The 18,764-nt window shown below is 39.5% G+C and overlaps 2 protein-coding genes across 2 annotated transcripts in view; both read right to left on the bottom strand.

The window, feature by feature from the left end:
• Positions 1-4,422: 4,422 nt before the first annotated feature.
• On the bottom strand, positions 4,423-7,930 carry LOC104947973 (uncharacterized). Its single transcript, XM_010774101.1, has 4 exons — positions 7,840-7,930; positions 6,209-6,689; positions 5,534-5,646; positions 4,423-5,261 (listed from the first exon to the last, which is right to left on the bottom strand). Exons 2-4 carry the CDS (start codon positions 6,679-6,681, stop codon positions 5,071-5,073), a joined length of 777 nt encoding a protein of 258 aa, XP_010772403.1. The 5' UTR covers positions 6,682-6,689; positions 7,840-7,930; the 3' UTR covers positions 4,423-5,070.
• Positions 7,931-8,923: 993 nt separating this feature from the next.
• Positions 8,924-18,764, bottom strand: part of rab11fip4b (RAB11 family interacting protein 4 (class II) b) — a 14,175-nt gene continuing 4,334 nt past the window's right edge. The window contains exons 3-12 of the mRNA XM_010774100.1: positions 17,867-17,902; positions 16,591-16,690; positions 16,106-16,209; positions 15,741-15,881; positions 15,329-15,410; positions 14,561-14,698; positions 14,248-14,406; positions 12,542-12,622; positions 11,968-12,111; positions 8,924-11,366 (exon numbers count right to left, since the gene is read on the bottom strand). Of these exons, the coding sequence (XP_010772402.1) occupies positions 11,247-11,366; positions 11,968-12,111; positions 12,542-12,622; positions 14,248-14,406; positions 14,561-14,698; positions 15,329-15,410; positions 15,741-15,881; positions 16,106-16,209; positions 16,591-16,690; positions 17,867-17,902 (1,105 nt within the window). The 3' untranslated portion in view covers positions 8,924-11,246. The remainder of the gene's footprint in view (positions 11,367-11,967; positions 12,112-12,541; positions 12,623-14,247; positions 14,407-14,560; positions 14,699-15,328; positions 15,411-15,740; positions 15,882-16,105; positions 16,210-16,590; positions 16,691-17,866; positions 17,903-18,764) is intronic.

The raw sequence follows: 18,764 nt of genomic DNA, 5'->3' as shown, positions 1-18,764 counted from the left end.
CAGACGCAGTAATGGAGCATCAAATCAAAATTGCAGCGGAAAGAACAATCAAGCGTGGGAGGGTAATGCTTTGACGTATTTGACATGATCACAGGAGCAAAATAGATACAGTAATAAATGTATTTGTCTGAGTTATAAAACACTGCCTGCCATCCAATGATCTGTCAGTTAAATTGTATTTATTTAAAACACTGAGGTACAGTGGGGAAAAAAGTATTTAGTCAGCCAACATAGTTGCAAGTTCTCCCGCTTAAAAAGATGAGAGAGGCCTGTAATGTTCATCCTAGGTATACCTCAACTATGATAGACAAAATGGAAAATAAGTATTTGGTCAATAACAAAAGTTCATCTCAATACTTTGTTATATACCCTTTGTTGGCAATGACAGAGGTCAAACGTTTTCTGTAAGTCTTCACAAGGTTTTCACACACTGTTGCTGGTATTTTGGCCCATTCCTCCATGCAGATCTCCTCTAGAGCAGTGATGTTTTGGGGCTGTCGCTGGGCAACACAGACCTCCAAAGATTTTCTATGGAGTTGAGATCTGGAGACTGGCTAGGCCACTCCAGGACCTTGAAATGCTTCTTACGAAGCCACTCCTTCGTTGCCCGGGCGGTGTGTTTGGGATCATTGTCGTGCTGAAAGACCCAGCCACGTTTCATCTTCAATGCCCTTGCTGATGGAAGGAGGTTGTCACTCAAAATCTCACGATACATGGCCCCATTCATTCTTTCCTTTACACGGATCTATCGTCCTGGTCCCTTTGCAGAAAAACAGCCCCAAAGCATGATGTTTCCACCCCCATGTTTCACAGTAGGTATGGTGTTCTTTGGATGCAACTCAGCATTCTTTCTCCTCCAAACACGTCTAGTTGAGTTTTTACCAAAAAGTTCTATTTTGGTTTCATCTGACCATATGACATTCTCCCAATCCTCTTCTGGATCATCTAAATGCTCTCTAGCAAACTTCAGACGGGCCTGGACATGTACTGGCTTAAGCAGGGGGACACGTCTGGCACTGCAGGATTTGAGTCCCTGGCGGCGTAGTGTGTTACTGATGGTAGCCTTTGTTACTTTGGTCCCAGCTCTCTGCAGGTCATTGACTAGGTCCCCCCGTGTGGTTCTGGGATTTTTGCTCACCGTTCTTGTGATCATTTTGACCCCACGGGGTGAGATCTTGCGTGGAGCCCCAGATCGAGGGAGATTATCAGTGGTCTTGTATGTCTTCCATTTTCTAATAATTGCTCCCACAGTTGATTTCTTCACACCAAGCTGCTTACCTATTGCAGATTCAGTCTTCCCAGCCTGGTGCAGGTCCACAATTTTGTTTCTGGTGTCCTTTGACAGCTCTTTGGTCTTGGCCATAGTGGAGTTTGGAGTATGACTGTTTGAGGTTGTGGACAGGTGTCTTTTATACTGATAACGAGTTCAAACAGGTGCCATTAATACAGTTAACAAGTGGAGGACAGAGGAGGCTCTTAAAGAAGAAGTTACAGGTCTGTGAGAGCCAGAAATCTTGTTTGTTTGTAGGTGACCAAATACTTATTTTCCACCATAATTTGCAAATAAATTCTTTAAAAATCAGATAGTGATTTTGTGGATTTTTTTTCTCATTTTGCCTCTCATAGTTGAGGTATACCTAGGATGAAAATTACAGGCCTCTTTCCTCTTTTTAAGTGGGAGAACTTGCACCATTGGTGGCTGACTAAATACTTTTTTGCCCCACTGTATATATATATCTTTTACATAAAAACATAAAACATATTTATTTTACTTAAACCGATATATTCCTGCACTTTAACTCTTTCTGAATATTGAAGTATGAATGCATGTTGTTTGTATGTTGTCTCCTCCTGAATGTTGTACGTCTCTTGTTTTGTTTTTTTAATGGCACTTTAGAAAAAGGAGTAGCTCTAGTCATCTCATTGTACCTGTATAATAACAATAAAGGATTCTATTCTATTTTACATTTATATATTTGTGACGCTTGTGTTATTTATTTAAGATTATATTAGAAGAAAAAGGGGTCAGTGATTTTCTTAAACAGCTGGGTACTTTAGCTAACGTTACTCTCACAAGAGATACTATTACGTTTGTTGAGGACTTTTTCAGGCTGCGGATAAATATAGATCTAGTGTGAATAATGGCCTCGACAGATTGACTTAATAATATACGATGGTTATGTTCATTGTTCTGAATCAATAATTCCATAGTGCACAGTTGTGGCGACTTGTTGGTAAGATCCATTAATTCTCGTTTATTATCTTGCATTGTTTAACAATAACAAGATACACAGTACATTTGAACAATTTAAGTTGAATACCAACATCTAGGATGGGAATGTTGCTGCTGCTTCCACATATAATCACAGGAAAGATTAGCGATTTAAGACCGCTCTTTTAGAATATGATGATTGATGATGAAAAATGTCTATCCACTACCACAATGTATTTGCTTTGGTCAGCTGTAGGAAGTTAAACTGACCACAGTCCTCCCTCCTGTCTGCTGCAAGGTCTCGTCCTGTACCAGCCTAACAAACCATTATGTTGCCAGATCAAGCGAGACGTTGAATGCTAAATGACTGGCCACACTAGAACCAGATGAACTGGTTAACTGGAGGTGATTCACATCGAAGAAATGTGGCACTGAAAAGGCCTGGCGCTGGTTTTCCAAAGTGATCGCAGCACTGGGAAATGCCCTTACTATAAAAGACTACCTGGCTATCGATAAAACGAGATAAAATGGTTGTTCAGTGGACTCCAATAACTTATAGTGTACTCCATTTCAGTGAAAACATGAGCTATAAGCAATGAGCTGAACTTGACCCATGCAATAACTGCAGTTGGGATGTAGGAGGGCCAGCAGTCTGCTTATTTCTCCAAACGCAGGCAGGAAGTGGAAAAAGGCTCCATTGAGACATGAAGAGGCATTTATCACTCAGCAGGATTACAACAAGTATGAGACAAGCTATTCCTTAATTTAACTCTGATACCACCCCCACAAATGTATAATGAAAGATGATTACAGCTACTGCAGCAGTAAAGGGGAAATCCACCCTAAAGAAAAAACTCAGAAAAGAAAACGATGCTGTTTTAGTCAAGGTTTGACAATGTGAAGCAGCATCTCACAACGCTTTAGTGTTTTTTGAGGGCGCAAATAACAATGAAAAACAGACGGGTTGTATAAACTGATTCTGTGTATCGAGGGCGACTTTATTAAGTTTAGTGAAAAGCATTTACACTAAATAAACAGGACACATGGATGTGAAAACAGTAATGTTACACTTCCTGTCAAAGAAGCATCAACTTAATCTCACGATGACATGACAGAATAGATTCCTGGGTTTATGGTTTCTGGGCTTAGGAGAGACTTCTTCTCGTTGACAAATATTCATCAAACATTCCAAGATCAAACAAATAGCATATGTGAATTGTGCTTTGGAGGGGATTTTCACTTAAGATCCAGCCAAGTTTGCAACGAATGATCATTGGTCGGGTAAATTAACAATGACATCCAATGTGGGGTTGTCCTCCTGGAAACTCAGGCTTTAAACAGTCAACGACGAACAGATTCAAATTCACATTGTAAAATCATCCTTTCAAGCATTTAGAAAACCTCGGACACCCTTTATTTTGGGATGCGTCTAACACAATAATGTCTGAAACTCCTACAGTATGACGAGTATTTAAACAGGAACCATTCACTCTCTATCTTAAGTGTCTGCAAACACCAGAACGGAACGTCATCTCCCTCTATCATCACCCTCACCACACTTCCACTCATATTTGCCCCTTTGATCAACAATGAAATGTACACAGCTGGCTGGTGAATATCAAAAGCTACTTCATCTCCTTGATAGAGAATAATCTAATATTGTATACACCAAGAACTCTGCTTAGAACAACAAAGTCTCATCAGATTGCATGACACTGGATTTCATCAGATATTATGACCTCAATCTATTATTGACACAGTGTTTGCAGTTATGAATGATTTAGAGCTATAGGATTATATTTATCAGCGTAGTAGCACTTAACATCTTGAGTTGCATTCTGAATTAAACGCCAGGGGTATGTGGGGTTTAAACAGTGTGCAAGTAAGTGCTTGTGCCTAGCAAGTCCTTGGGAATGAACCCACTGAACTCCCAAAGGTGTGTGGAATAACTTAAAGAAATCACAATTGTGTTACCAACTCTACCATCTAGTGGCGAAAAGCCGTCGTCACTTCTGAAAGCTCCATGAAATGATACCGGTATGATTTAAACAAGTCAACATGACATACTGTAGACGTGAGCTTTATTTGTTAAAATAGAGAGAGATCTGAGCAGAGGAGGCCCAACTGTTCCTGGAAAGCCCAGGCGTCAAAATAAACCTCATTTTGACAACAGAGCAGAGATAAACACGCAGGGATACGGTACCAGAAGGTAGAAGAACATTTGATTTATTGTTATTTTGCAAATGAAAGTCTTAGAGAGCAATGTTGGGTTTCTTGTAACATAAGTTACTGTAATTTCTTGCTTAGGTTGATAGTACTTAAATTAAAATTGTTCCTTTGTGTACTTGAACTTGCAATTCATAAAACTATAGAATTTATATCCCAGAGAGCAACTTTACATCAACTCAGTGTTCTCAGTTTGGACTAGTTTCAGTAACAACGATCACAGAAGCGGTACAAACAGGATAGTATGTTGGTTTATCTAAAATTAATCCCTAAACTCAAAGAAGCCTAACAAATAAATGTTAAAATATAAAACGTACAAATCAAACCTACAATAAAAAAAACTATAACCTGACTGCGTACCTTGGGTCCAAACTTCAATCTTTGAAATCAGATAGCATTCATAAGTTTCATTTTGTAGCATAACATAACATTGGATTTCTTCCACTATTGTTTAAGATTGGGAAAATAAAACTGATGCTTACTAAAATAAATATCCCACCCATGGGTACTCTCCAAGATCCTCAAATCTGTACAATGAAAACAAGTGCTAACTCACGGCAGAACGCCTCAGTTACTTTTGGTACATGAACATAGAATTACAAATGACTCTAACATTACAGCAAACATCTGGCTTACTCAGCATCTGCATCTGCATCAGCATCTGCAAACTGGCCGGCCTCAGTGGGAACCTCCAAGCTCCACCATTTGACGGGCTGTCGGTGGAGCTCGGCCGGGCTGTACTTGGCTGTCACCGGCAGGTCCACTGGGTCCGTTTGCTTAATTGTCAAATTCCTTAAATCATAATGGATCACATCTTCTGGACCTGAAGGAGGCACAAAATACCAGTTAGACATTTGTACTGCACCTGACCTGGATCATAACAGCTTTAGACTTGAGATTAACCTCAGTGGAAATAGCTTGTTGTTAGATAAACCTCGAAAATTGGTTTTATTCATGTTCAGTTTCCTTCAATTGAACACTATGGTAACGATACTACTGTAATTATCCTAATAAGAATGTATTCAGATATTTCGGGTGACATCAGCATATACTATGGCTACAGTGCTGTATGTGGATATTTAACCATTTCTTTACCGTAGGGCATGAAGCCAGAACACATGTTGTCCCAGCCAGTCAGTGTGACCTCTTTGATCTGACTTTCCCAGTCTTCCTCCTCTTGTGGTGGCAACGCTGGTGGATGGATGTTTCTATAAAAGTCAGCAGATTGATAGGTCTCATATTACCTTTGTATTCAACAATCAGGCAAATGTATTCTTTTGAAAATAAAACAAAAAAACAAGGGAAATTGGCCATTGAATTTTGGTATTATCTGACTGTTGTGGGTGAGTCTCATTAATGGAAGCAAATGCAATAGTAGTTTAGAATTATGTTAATATCATTATCATTCTTGCCATGAGTTTGATAAAAAAAAGATTAGCGCCTTTTCCGTTGACAAGAAAAAGTGACCATGTGGCCAACATATGTAGTTTTTTACATATTTAAAAAAAATGGTACCTACAATACATGTTGTACTATATGAAGGAGCGAGGTTCTATTGAGTTGCATTGTGTGTGAGAACTAAAAACCTTTCAAATGGAACAAATATTTACTAAAATGTATTATTTGTCAATGTCAATGGAAGCTGTGTTAAGTTGTAGTTTTTACTTTTTGTCCACCGGAAATGTACTTATGACACCAAATTAATTAAAAAAAGATTCACGGTTTTATCCCAGTGATTCTTTCAAATATGTTACAAGGTAGTTGACCTACCTCTTCTTTTCTCTGAATTTCCTCCATCTCCGTTTCTTTGCTGTTGATGACGGGTTGGGTTGTGGTGCCATTTGTTGAGAATTACAGAGAGGAGCAACAGAGTCTAGACTGGGGGTCCCATTCACTGACGGACCACCTGAAGGCCTTGCACTGCGGACCCTTACAGCTGCTGAAGCATCAGGGGCAGCTGAAATTGTGCTTTCATGTTTTCCCAGGGTCCCTCGGGGCGTGCCTTTTGTGCGCTGGCCCTTGTCCCCATGGTCAATATAACCATTGACCATGCATTGTGGTTTGACATCGTCCCGTGTGCAGACTGGTGTACTCTTACTTTCTCTAGTGGAAGCAGCTGGGCAGCCATTGAGAGTGACAGCTCCATTTACCAAACCTGTGACGGGAACCTCATCTCCGACTTTAAAGGGGTAGTGACGCGTCTCTCCTCTTCTTCTTTCATATTTTGTACCATTATGAAGCATCACGTCACCTGTGAATTAGTCGGAGGGTTTGGTGTTAGTGCAAAGAATGAAAGAAAACAACTACAAGAAATATAATGTTTTTTTAACGTCTATAGGAAAATGATGTTCTCCAGAAGATGAATCCTCCTATTGGTAAAACAAGTGGAAAGATTTAAGTTGGGCTTTTAGGAAGGACATTTTTTAAATTGTTTTCTGCATGGACATTAATAACATGAATAATTGATATCTTTCAGCTGGCAAGTTCTCCCAAGGCATTGATAGGCATAAAACACATAAATCACTTGGTTCACTCGGTTTGTTGATTTACAAAAAGTAGGGAGGAATTAATCAAACACTTTAAATAATTTGGATTCTGAGTTGATGTTGAATATATTAGCAAGCAACCATGCTTGGTTTCTTCTCCTGGCAGGAAAAAAACATCTCAGAAAATACATTTAAATGATGAAAACTAATAACTGCGAATTGTTAAATTATCTTTAATACTTTTTTCACTTGTGGATATTGTTTATGATGCCTAAAAGAAAAAAACATGCATATATATATAAAATGTATGATTAGCGTTTGAATAATCACAATTAGCAAGATTATATCAAAGACACATACATTAAAGACAATAAACCTAAATAACACATCCAAAAAGAGCCAGGGGGATAAAACAAAAAGAAACAAACCCATTAAAGAGTTATTAAGGAGCTTAAGAAAAATAAGAAATATCACAATGAATCTTTTTTAGCATTTTTTTTTTTGGTACACACTAGTTTCCCTATATGCTAGCAGCACCTGTATAATCACAGGATTCACAGTGTCAGGCTACTTTCCTGCCATGTGTTGCGTGGGAAAACTATTGAGGAAGCCAATAAACTCTGTCTTTTTTTAGAAGGAGACTGTTCTCCACGCTGACTCACATACAGACTCACATGTTGTTAAAAAAGTGATATGCCGGGCACCGCGTTAGCCCTGCGCTAGCTAAACTCAGCGCCGGCTAAACTAGCCTTGTGATTAACCGGTACTGTGGTATCGACTGTTGACGGTACATGAGCTCATTATTTGGGAAAGCAACAACAGTTAACAAAATACAGGAAAAAATCCCCCCAAAACTTTCAATCGAAAATAAATCCCTTTAATTTACTTTGAATCCTAAATGAAATTCCATTTTACCTGTACTTTAGCCTGAGGCACAACTCCCCGGGTAGCACGCGCTGTGGGAACAACAAGATGGAGCAAACGCCTGGCCAATTGGAGGCGCCAGAAAACAATGTCATATTTGTGGGTATATTTCTAGAGTTACTTTTTTTTTTTTTAAATCCAGTTGAATAGGTTTGGGGTTTACCAACAGTTTTCTATGAGTATCAAACATTAAACCCCCTGGCCTATAGGCTTAACATGTTAGTATGTTAATCTGGTTGTTTGTTTCTTGGAGTTTGTGAGCAGAGTACGACAGCAATAGTAATGTGTTTGCTTAAACAGTGACCCCTTGCGTCAAAAGAGCCACTTCTCAAAAAAAATGATGCAAACTAACCCACTTCTTTGCAGACAAAAGGCTCTCGGAGTCGTTGTTAAGACTCATATTTGCGCCAAATAATAGCTTTATATTTCTTATTAATTAATCATCTGTTTTACTGTATTCTATTATCTGCGAGGGAGTAGACCTATACAACCTTCAAACGTTTTGGAACCAGATATTTTTTTCATAAATCAGACCAAGGAATAAACAGCTTCGCACAGTAATAATAATAGGCTACATTAACTGTAGACGTATCATAATTGGCTGGTATAATAAATACAAATTGCCCTGTTAATTTCCACATGGAACAAATTCATTTTCAGTAAGAATATTTGAATTGACAGTTTAAATAAATACTGAAAAATGCTCTGTTAATAGAATTTTTTCTCGTGTTTTAATTATTAATATGACAATACGATACCCTTTTGAATATAGAAACAGAGTGTAAGAAGGTAACACTTACACAGTGTAGGCTATTTAATAGTGTAATAAGTTGAAAATACACCCATGGTGTATTGTCAGGGTTTATATTCTGTTCTGTTGGTCACATATCTTTGACTAAATACTGGGTCAATTTATCCCTTCCCTAACACAGCTCCAGTCTTAAGGGCTGAGTGCTTTTTCCAATATTAAAAATAAAGTCTATCGAGTTATTCCACCTGATTCAACCCGGTTTCATTAACATTGAGTGTAAATTCTGAAATCAGTCAGGCAACTTGAAAGAATTGGATATTTAGGCTCAAATGTTTTTATTTACAGAACAGAATACCACATCATGGAAACGTAGACATCAGCAGTGTACACTGTGGGCAAATAATAAGTGTTTTATTATTTGAGAAATTACATAAATGGAAATAAACTAATTCAACATAAGACATTTAATGAGACAGTATCACTGCCAAAGCAATTGTTATTGCTGTTTATAGTTACATTGCATCATTGGATAGCACTAATGATGACAGCTTAATGTATCGTTTATTAATTTTCTTAAATCTAGAATGGCACGAGCAGCTATAGAATGAAGAGATTTGAGAAGCAAAACAAGACACAAATCTGCAGGTATAGGTAAATAAGTTAATATTGCTCATAATGTTCACCATTTAGTTTGAGTTAGGAAGACAGCTTTCAACCATAAAAAGCCAGTTCAAAGCAGGTTGAAAAGCAAAGGACTTACCGTAACAAAACAGATTGAGAAATGAAACAAAACATCCCCAACTGCATTGAAAAAGTCATTACACTGACTGTTGACCAAATGTTCCCAAAATGCTAACCTTCGTACCATACAAAGCATTGTGCTATAACGCTTTTCTAAAAGGACACCTAAGGAATCACAAGGTTTTTTTTGATAAAACTGTATAAAATAGTTTTTATAGTATCAATCTGAAAAAGAGTGGTGAGTGGCACATGAATACAAATCACTATATAATTACAACATTTACAAGTCAAAAAAATATGTCAGACGTAGACATAGAATGCACCTTCAGAAAACTATGTAAATCTATAGCACATCGTCTTGAAAAATGTCCTCAAAGGCACAGACAGAAGAAAAGGTGAACCATGCATAAAGAAACAAACACGTTTTTTCTTGTGCAAGGAAGCAAAACTTAGGTTTTGGAATAATTACATGATACAGCAGATTAAAATTGTCTCCCCTCCCCCAACAATGCCCTCTTCATTACAGTACCTAATACTGTACATGTGTGTTTCAACACATCTTGACCAATTACAGTGATTTCAAGTCAAAAAGCCTTTTTTAGCCTCACGGAAAGTGAAATATCCAGTTGTACATTCATATTTACAGTATTAGAGAGTTTCAGAGGGCACAAAAAACTATTTGCAACATGTAGGCTTTAATGAGATTGCTAATCCAGTTTTTGTGCCAAAAAGTGAGTCTCCTGTGCATGCTCACGTACAATATCTAGGGTGATTTCACTGAGCAAAGAGAGAGGATTCAGTAAACCATGTTACAATGGCTTCCAGTCACTTCAACATAAATCCACCCTGTACATTCATAGCTCACAATTCTGTTCAACATCATTGGGGTCTATTGCTAGCAACAATGAACCTATTCGCCAATGTGTTGCTAGCAAATAGCAGCCTCAGAAGTTCCAGTTTAAAGACACTCCTTGGTTGCAGCTTCTGCTCCTTAAAGTGACACTCGACTACTCATCTGAACAAACTAAGGGCCACTATTGGACTGATTGACTCTGCAAGTGCTGTTGCAAGGTTACTGGAAGACATGTTCTCAAAAATAAACAAATTCACCTGCAATGTACCATCACCAACTTTACTAAAACCCTCCTTTGCTTGCATACGTGGTCCATCATCTGTCGCGCACAACTTCTGTTTACCCTTGTAGCTAAAGGCGCTCTTATTCGTTTCTTTCTCTTTACACTTTTCTCAATCCTCTCTAAAAACGTGCCTATCCATGATTCATCGTCAACAAACACCTACATGTCAGAGGAGAAAAGATGGGCAGTTTACAGATCAGGCAATACTCTGGTCGGCCTTCATGCCTCTGAGACTCAGGTTTAGTCTGCTTCAATGTTCCAAAGAAATCATACCAAACTTTCTATCTGCGGATAATACAGCCAACATTACACCAGGATACAATACAACCCATATCAGGTTTTTTACATTGTTCCAGTTTTTATGTCAAGGTAACACAGTATGTCGAGTGTACTTCTTTCAGCGACTCTGTTAATCCTCAAAGCATGTTGAGCGCAGGATATTCCTGTTTTGTTGTATGAGATAAACGTTGTGACAGTATCTACAGTTCACAGCATAGACAGTGAATAAAAAAGAGCAGGACAGATCGATTAGAAGAGTCACAGTAGTATGACCTGCGGTCAGTTCAGCACTTAATCCCACTGTAGAATGTCCTTCCCTGCCATAAGCAGCAGGGGGCGATGTGTGTCTATTTATGTTCCAGTTTCTACGACTGGCTCTGGTTGTCTCTGTTGTCCTGTACAGATTCCTGCCTCAGGTTAAAGTTTCTGATCAAACAACTGGAATGATCTTCATTCGCCCGAGACCGATTCTCACTCCAGTTGAGTCACTGCTAGTCGCCCTTGATCTCCAGGATGGAGGGGTTGTGGTCCAGGATGGACAGAATGATTTTGTCCATGTACTGTCGCAGTCGAATGTTGATTTCTTCCTGCTCTTTCAAGGCTTCCATTAACTGTGGAAAGAGACGTACGTCATACACCTTTTCATTTCAGTTTGGCAAAAAGGTCAACCCTAATCGGACCTATTTATAGGCCTGATGACTCAAGAGCTTTTGTTTGGAACTATTGTGAGAGCTAAAAAAATGCTTTACTCACTTATATGGTACATATACAATTATGTTTATATTGCTACACAAGTTGTTATTAATGCTGCTATTTGTTATAAATGCTGCATGTTGCTTAAATAATTCCTTCAAAGGTGAATCCATTATCAATACAGTTGCTAATCCACTGCCTAGTTAACTATTCATTGATCAATCCACAATTTGTTGTAGCTCTAAAGCTGCTTTAATTACAGACTTCATTTGGCTCAGTGTCTTACAGTCTATGTGAGAAAGGACCACCATATTATGCACATAAATGCAAATCTAACATAATGTAATATCTATATCCCTGTCATGCTGTGATATGACCTACAAATACACTCCAACTAATGTATGGACGGCACCTGTAACATATTTCAGATTAATTAAATGAATAAACTTGGTAGTTTGCACAAGAGTAATGTTCATAATAAAATATGCATAGCTGGTCTGTATCTTGTTGTGATGTTACCTGATCTCTGGAGGCGTTTTCTATCTCAGCAGCTAGAGACTGGGCCTTGGTCTGTGTGGCGAACAGGGTCTTAGCTTCATACAGGCTGAGGCTGAGGATCTGACCGTTGAGCTCGTCGTTCTGCTCCCTCAGCTTCTGATTCTCCTAAAAACACAGTCGGGGAGGGAAGAAGAGGAGAAAGAGATATATAAGGAATTAGATAACAATCTCGACAACACAAGTGCATCGGTGGTCATAATACTTTTGAGGGATTGTCTCTACTCAAGCTTCACACCCATACAGTGCACTTATCTCATACAGCAGTAAACACAGCAATCTATTATGGCAACACCTACGGGACATAACATGGGTTACGCGTGTTACAGAACAAACTGCTCCCCTGCTTCGTCTGACGTGTTATGAAAGCTCCATGATTAAGTTGCCTGTGAATACTGACAAGAGGTCAGTTTGCTTTTCCCCTCTCTCTATCCTCCACCGTTAGTGAGGGGAATTGCAGAAACTGACCCCAATTCAGTTTGGGCAAGCTCAGTAGTGCTATTAGTGGTTAATCAGGAGGTCACAGACGCAGTTTTACCATGAGACCAGGACGGAGCCGAGCCCCAGACAACAGCAGGTGCTGGAATTCAGGGAGAAGAAAGTCCTGGGACACAAATGGCTGGACACACACATACAGACATTTAGAGAAGTGCACAGGCAAGCATAATATAGTGAGCTTCTCCCCGTGGACGTCACTGGGCTGTGACTCTCAAATTGGATAATTTATCCAACCACAGGCAATCTAATTGAATTGTTCTTAATCAAATACTTCAGGAAGTAGCTCAGGATACAAGTTGATATGTTGAGAGAGAAAAAAGAAGAATCTGCTGATAGAAGCTGGAAATAAAACCATTATCATCATTCCCCTTCATGCTTGCCTGCACCTAGTGTGACCAGTGTGGACTGAGGCCACAGGGGGACATGTATTTTACCATCTTAGTCCCTGATAAGATATAAACAGTGCAAATCAGCACTTCTAACTCACTTCCAGAACTGCTTCAAGGCTTGGAGGGTTTAGTAACTTTCAGATGGCCCTATGGAGCACCATTGCTAATGCATATCAATACAATTCATAAAAAATGAGTCAGACACAGGCTTCTCTACAACTTCAAATAGTATTATAACTTCTTCTGTCACTAGCCTCATCGGTGAGATCTGAAAAACACTCGTCTTCTCCCTGGTCTCTAAACTAATGTTCACTTTGCATCAGGTCTGTACACTTCGCAGGACTGGAAACAGTTACATGACATTTAAGTCTGGCAGGCAGATAATAGAGGCAAATGTCACTGTGCCTGGGAATACAGAAATGTAAGAGCAGAAGAAAATGATACAGATCACATGCAGTGGATATCAAACTGTGCTGAGGATGGGGTAAGCTCCATGACCAAACGATCAGTATGTCAAGGGTTGCGCTGCTGTTAAAGGGGCTTTTAAGGGAATACATGGAGCCAATGTTATTAACTGGTATGATAATATATTCTGCCTACACCCACTCTGTTTCAAAGTGGTCCATTAAGCGTAAAAAACAAAAGTGTGGCTTTGCTGTGGCTTTGGCAGTGCTGGAGATCTTCCTGTTGTGCAGGGTTAATACTAAGCTGTCTTTGGCTCTTTTTCTTGCTGTAACAAATGCACATTTCCCCTCTGTGGGACGAATAAAGATATTCTGACCCTGATTCTCCAGTAGCCAATCCGAATCACTGTGCAGGTATATTGGACAAAATGACAAGGCTCTAATTGAGTCATTGTGTGTGAATATGTTTTCTCTGAGATATTGCAGGGACAAGATAAACTTGTGTTGATCGTGTTTAAATTCCATACTCCTGACTTTGAGTCATTTGTAGCATAGTGTCAAGTTATAATAATAGTATTAAGAAAGAGAAATAAAATGAACATTTAGCCCGTGTCAAAGTGAGACACACAAAAAGACAAGAAAACAAGTATTTGGTTGAAATATTTAAATAAAAAACAACTGTGTGGTTTCACAGTAGTATGTTGAACATTCAACCTGTGACGGTTTCATTATGTAGCCTGCTTTTTAAATTAGCATCTCCGTGCATGTATTTAAAAAAATAAAGAATACTCTTAAGTGCATCAAACCGCAGCTGTACACCAGGCGCCATTTTGCTTCCCATCTTTAAAATCAATGTGAAAGTGCTTCATAATAATCTCTGCACACTCAGCGGATACAGTCCTCCCTGAGCTCACAATGCAAAACAAAGACGTTGGACAGTGTTCCATCAGTACCTGCTTCAGCCTCTTGACCTCGTGCTCCAGCTCCATCTCCCTGGTCCGGCTGTTGAAGTCTGCCAGCCCGGAGGAGGAGCTGCGGCTGCGGCCGGGCCTCTCTGCCTCCAGCTTGAAGAGCTGCAGGTTCTCCAGCTCCCGACGCAGGTCCTCTATGAGCTGCAGAGAGGACGGATGGAACATGTTATATAATGCCAGTGCAGTGTTTTGAAGGTGTAGGTGTAAGAGGCAGCATCATTGCATTGGGACATAGAAGAGTGAAAGCAGAACAAACAATCCACTGTTTCTGATTGGATCAAATAGTCCTTCCCACCTCCTGCATGGCTTCCTTTTCTTTCTGGAACTGCTGTCTGTTCTGTCTCAGTTTGTCCATCATTTTCCTGTAGAGGTCCATCTCGTCCTTCAGGCGCAGACTAGTGTCCTCCAGCTTGTCCGTCATCCTCTGCTTCTCCTGACGAAGGACAGATATGCACACACTTACCGTATGAAGTTTATTTTGTGTAAATGAGGTGTTATTCCAAATAAGACGAATATACTCACTTCTCAGACAGACATTCCTATTTGCAGTATGCAGTCATTCAAAATTCAAAATCACATAAAGAGAATTGCATACATCCACAATGATAGACCTTTGTATATACTATTAAGAAACAAAGGGTCAAAGGGTTTTAGTGTGCATTCATTTAAAGAAAGAATCCACAAACATTTATTTAAATATAGAGTTATTTTTCACATTTTTATGACATATTTGGTCACACATTCTTATTCTGTGAGCAACAGTTGACAACTACAGTATCTGCTTCTGTATCAATAACACAGATATTGTCTCAATTAGAGGTATGGCTCAGCAGCATCCAGTGGCACACCTCATCTTATTCATTAAAATGGCAGTTTCTTATTCTTTTTTCACCATTTACTAACTTATTGACAGTACCATGAAATCTTTGGGTGCAATATGTTGTTTAAACGTTTTCAGACTCATGTTGATGCCACTTGAACACTCTCTTAATATTCAGTACACCTTGGAATGTAAAATCGAAAACAGAACAGAACAAAGAAAATAAGAGTAAATATGGCTCACCTCATCCAGTTTTTCAGAATGCGATTTAAGCCGCGACATGTTAAGGGTCATCTCACTGTTCTCCTCCTCCACCTGCTTGACTCTGAGAAAACACAATGTCCTGCACATCAGTTTCCTGTTTATATAAGCTGAGTGTGTCTCTCAGTAGCTCCGGAGGCATCAAACTCAACCCAGGAGGAATCTGTGAGCTCTCTTCAGCTTACAGTTTTACATTCACAAGTCAACGTCCACATCCAGGGATTTAAGAGCCCCTGGATAATGGAAAGTTCTTGACATCTAAAAACCCCGATCTAAATCTTACTTCTGCATCAGATTATAAACGTCCTACTTTGAATACATTTGAATATAAATAAAATACACATACGTTTGTGTAGTTTGGGTTTGTGACTATCTGTGTTTCTGTGCTTCTCACCGGTTGGTCAGCAGCTCTATCTGTGTGTCCTTGTCTCTCTCCATCTTGCTGTAGGACTCTCGGTGTCGTCTCAGCTCCTCCCGCAGATTTTGTTCTCCTCGTGTCTCCTGATCTTTCAGCTGCTCCTCCAGCTCATTAACCCTGAGATGATGAGCACAACATTCAAACTACTAAATAGCTTGTTTTAAACAGTCAATACTAAAATACTTCTACATTGTTGAATTATGCAGACATGATTAGATGTTTGGGGATAAAAAGCAATTCTACAATAAGCAGTAACAGAGAATGATTTTTGTGATATGGTGCTGATCATTTATTTGTTCAAAAATGAACCAGGTGTTTTTGTGAATGACAGTTTTCTCTACCTGTGTACTAGCTGTGTGTTGTCCTGCTTCAGCTTGGACTTGATATCACCGTTCATCAGAATCTCATTCTCCAGCTCTGCCACCTTCTTTTCCAGAAAGCTGACCTAAAAGAAACCGAGGGGATTCACTTTCAAATTAGAAAACATCCCGTAAACTTGTAAAATTGTACAACTCCCAAGGTTTAAGCTTAAAGATAATAACCTTATTCCTTTAATTTTAAAGACAAAATCCTGACAGGGCTCATCTTTGTGCATTCTCTACTCGAGCTGTGCATCTACCAGGAACAACTTGTCACATAAAAAACGCTTAAGGTGAGATATATTAAAATATTTGAGTTTGGTTAGGTTTCAATAGTCACACAGAAACAGGAAGATTTCTTCTAACTTCCTACAAAAATTTGTGGGTAATTAAGAGTTTTTACTAGAAAGACCAAGGATCAATATATACTATGGATAAACAAAAGCGCACACACACACACTTCGCACCTTCTCATTGATGTCGATGTCGCAGGAGTCGATGCTGTCTCTGAAAAGGTCTTCAGTGCTGCCGTTACTGCTGCTCAAGTTGCTGTTGTGAAGCAGCTGCCTGCCAAACACACAGAGACACGAACATTAAGAATCTGCCCGTTATAGACCCAGGTGAGGACCAGCTGTGTGTGTGTGTGTGTGTGTGTGTGTGTGTGTGTGTGTGTGTGTGTGTGTGTGTGTGTGTGTGTGTGTGTGTGTGTGTGTGTATGTGTGTGTGTGTGTGTGTGAGATGTAATGAGCTCAGCTCTGCAGTGATTCTTCTGCAAGGTTGCATAGATGGTATACATCTATGAGGGCAGTGCCAAGCAGAGACACACACACACACACACACACACACACACACACACACACACACACACACACACACACACACACACAGAAACAACCACACACACACACACACACACACACACACACACACACACACACACACACACACACACACACACACACACACACAGCTGCCCTCTTTTGCTTCTGATGGAAATTACTTGCGAATAGCAAGCTTCTAATACATTACGGAGATTAGAAATATGGAGAGGAGACATGAATGATTGTTTACTCTAAAATATGGGGACCATTTTGTGGACTGACCAACCAACTGAGTGAGCTATAGAGCTGCTACTCGTAGCTAAAAAGAGGAAACAGATAGTAGAGGGATCAGAATAACAGATAAAGGGAGCGATAAAGTAGAAGAAGTAATCAGACCAGAGAGAGAGGACAGTAGAAGCAAGAGAGGGAGGGAGCAGAACCTCATATTGGAAACATAGATCAGGTCTGACAGGCCACTTTCACTCTGTCGCTGTAACTCAGTTACTGTGGGGGGAAACAGGACAAAACCCTGGATACAAAACACTTCACTCAGTACAGACTAGCAGGCCATGGAGAGGGATACTGTACATCGCTAAAGTTTTTTTTTTTCAAACTGCAAAAAATAAATATGTTTGCAGCACGTATGATTTCAGATCAGCGTTTTCTCTAAATAACCAGTAACTAATTAACTGGCTGTAAGAGGACAATGTTCTAGCAGCCGAGTGATAACTAATCTTGCTGTGTATGTGTGTGTGTGTCAAAAAAATTGAGCAAACATGTGCAGCAAAGGCTATATAATGCATAAACAAACAGAGTACAAGTGGGTGACCTTCCCAACACACACACACACACACACACACACACACACACACACACACACACACACACACACACACACACACACACACACACACAGAATTACCTTCCAAAAGCAGTGCTGGAGATCTTCCTGTTGGGGCTGTGAGGGGAAAAACAAAAGGACACACATTACAGTAAATTGTCACAGATATGTCTACAGTCACAATACACTGGAACTACTGATGGCAATTAAGATTTGGGCTATTGTGTGTGACAGACAGGCAGGAAAGAGAGAGAAAGAAACTCAGAAGGACATGTCAATCATAACACAATTGAACTGGTGGTTCAGTGAGAGAGGGTTTCTGCCAGCTCAGCAAATGTCTCAGGGTGACAAAAGCCCAAAGACTGTGTCTGTGTGAGTGGGGTTTCACATCGGATTAACACAAGTGAGCAAACATACTGTAGGGCCAGAATGTCTGCTGAAAACTGACATGATCACCAACCCCTGGACAAGGTTTATTTAAAACAGTAGAATCTACATTAAGGCAGCAGTAGTACAGTACAATAAATAGCTAGTTCTATAAAAATAATTGTGTTCAAATTCAGAAATGATCACTGTGGCATCCATGTGAAACAGCTTGGTACAATATTGAGAGTCTTCACCAGTAAATAACTGACCAGGTGTCCAAAAGGCAGATCCTCTTGGCAAAGTTTTACAGGTTCTATAATTCTTAGTTAGGAACTATTTCTCTGCTGCTAATGTTTCACTTAGATTCCTCTTTGAAAAAGTCTAAATGGCAGAGCAGAGTTACTGCTCCAAAAATCTATCTTTGAACTTCCATCTGCATTAAACACACTTATGAATTATTAAACATTTGTGATAATGTGCTCTAGCTTCAGTCTTTGATGCACTGGTGCTCTTATGTACAAAATATACACATTCAAAACATTTAACATTTGAAGTTCTTTCATTTTGTTTATAAACGATGTGCATTTTTACGTTGATGCTAGCCAAGGCACAC

The sequence above is a fragment of the Notothenia coriiceps genome, unplaced genomic scaffold (assembly GCF_000735185.1).
Source record: "Notothenia coriiceps isolate Sejong01 unplaced genomic scaffold, NC01 NC01_scaffold00013590, whole genome shotgun sequence".
In the NCBI taxonomy this organism is placed as follows: Eukaryota; Metazoa; Chordata; class Actinopteri; order Perciformes; family Nototheniidae; genus Notothenia; species Notothenia coriiceps.
The sequence above is the reverse complement of the archived record's forward strand: the minus strand, read 5'-3'. Positions and strand labels throughout refer to the sequence as shown.

What these genes read in the sequence shown, in the direction of transcription:
- LOC104947973 (XM_010774101.1), bottom strand. Translation starts at nt 6,681, where the DNA reads ATGCTTCATAATGGTACAAAATATGAAAGAAGAAGAGGAGAGACGCGT. An exon ending in AAATTCAGAGAAAAGAAGAG is followed by an intron (nt 5,647 to 6,208) that starts GTAGGTCAACTA and finishes TGACTTTTATAG; the next exon opens with AAACATCCATCCACCAGCGT. An exon ending in TTCTGGCTTCATGCCCTACG is followed by an intron (nt 5,262 to 5,533) that starts GTAAAGAAATGG and finishes TGCCTCCTTCAG; the next exon opens with GTCCAGAAGATGTGATCCAT.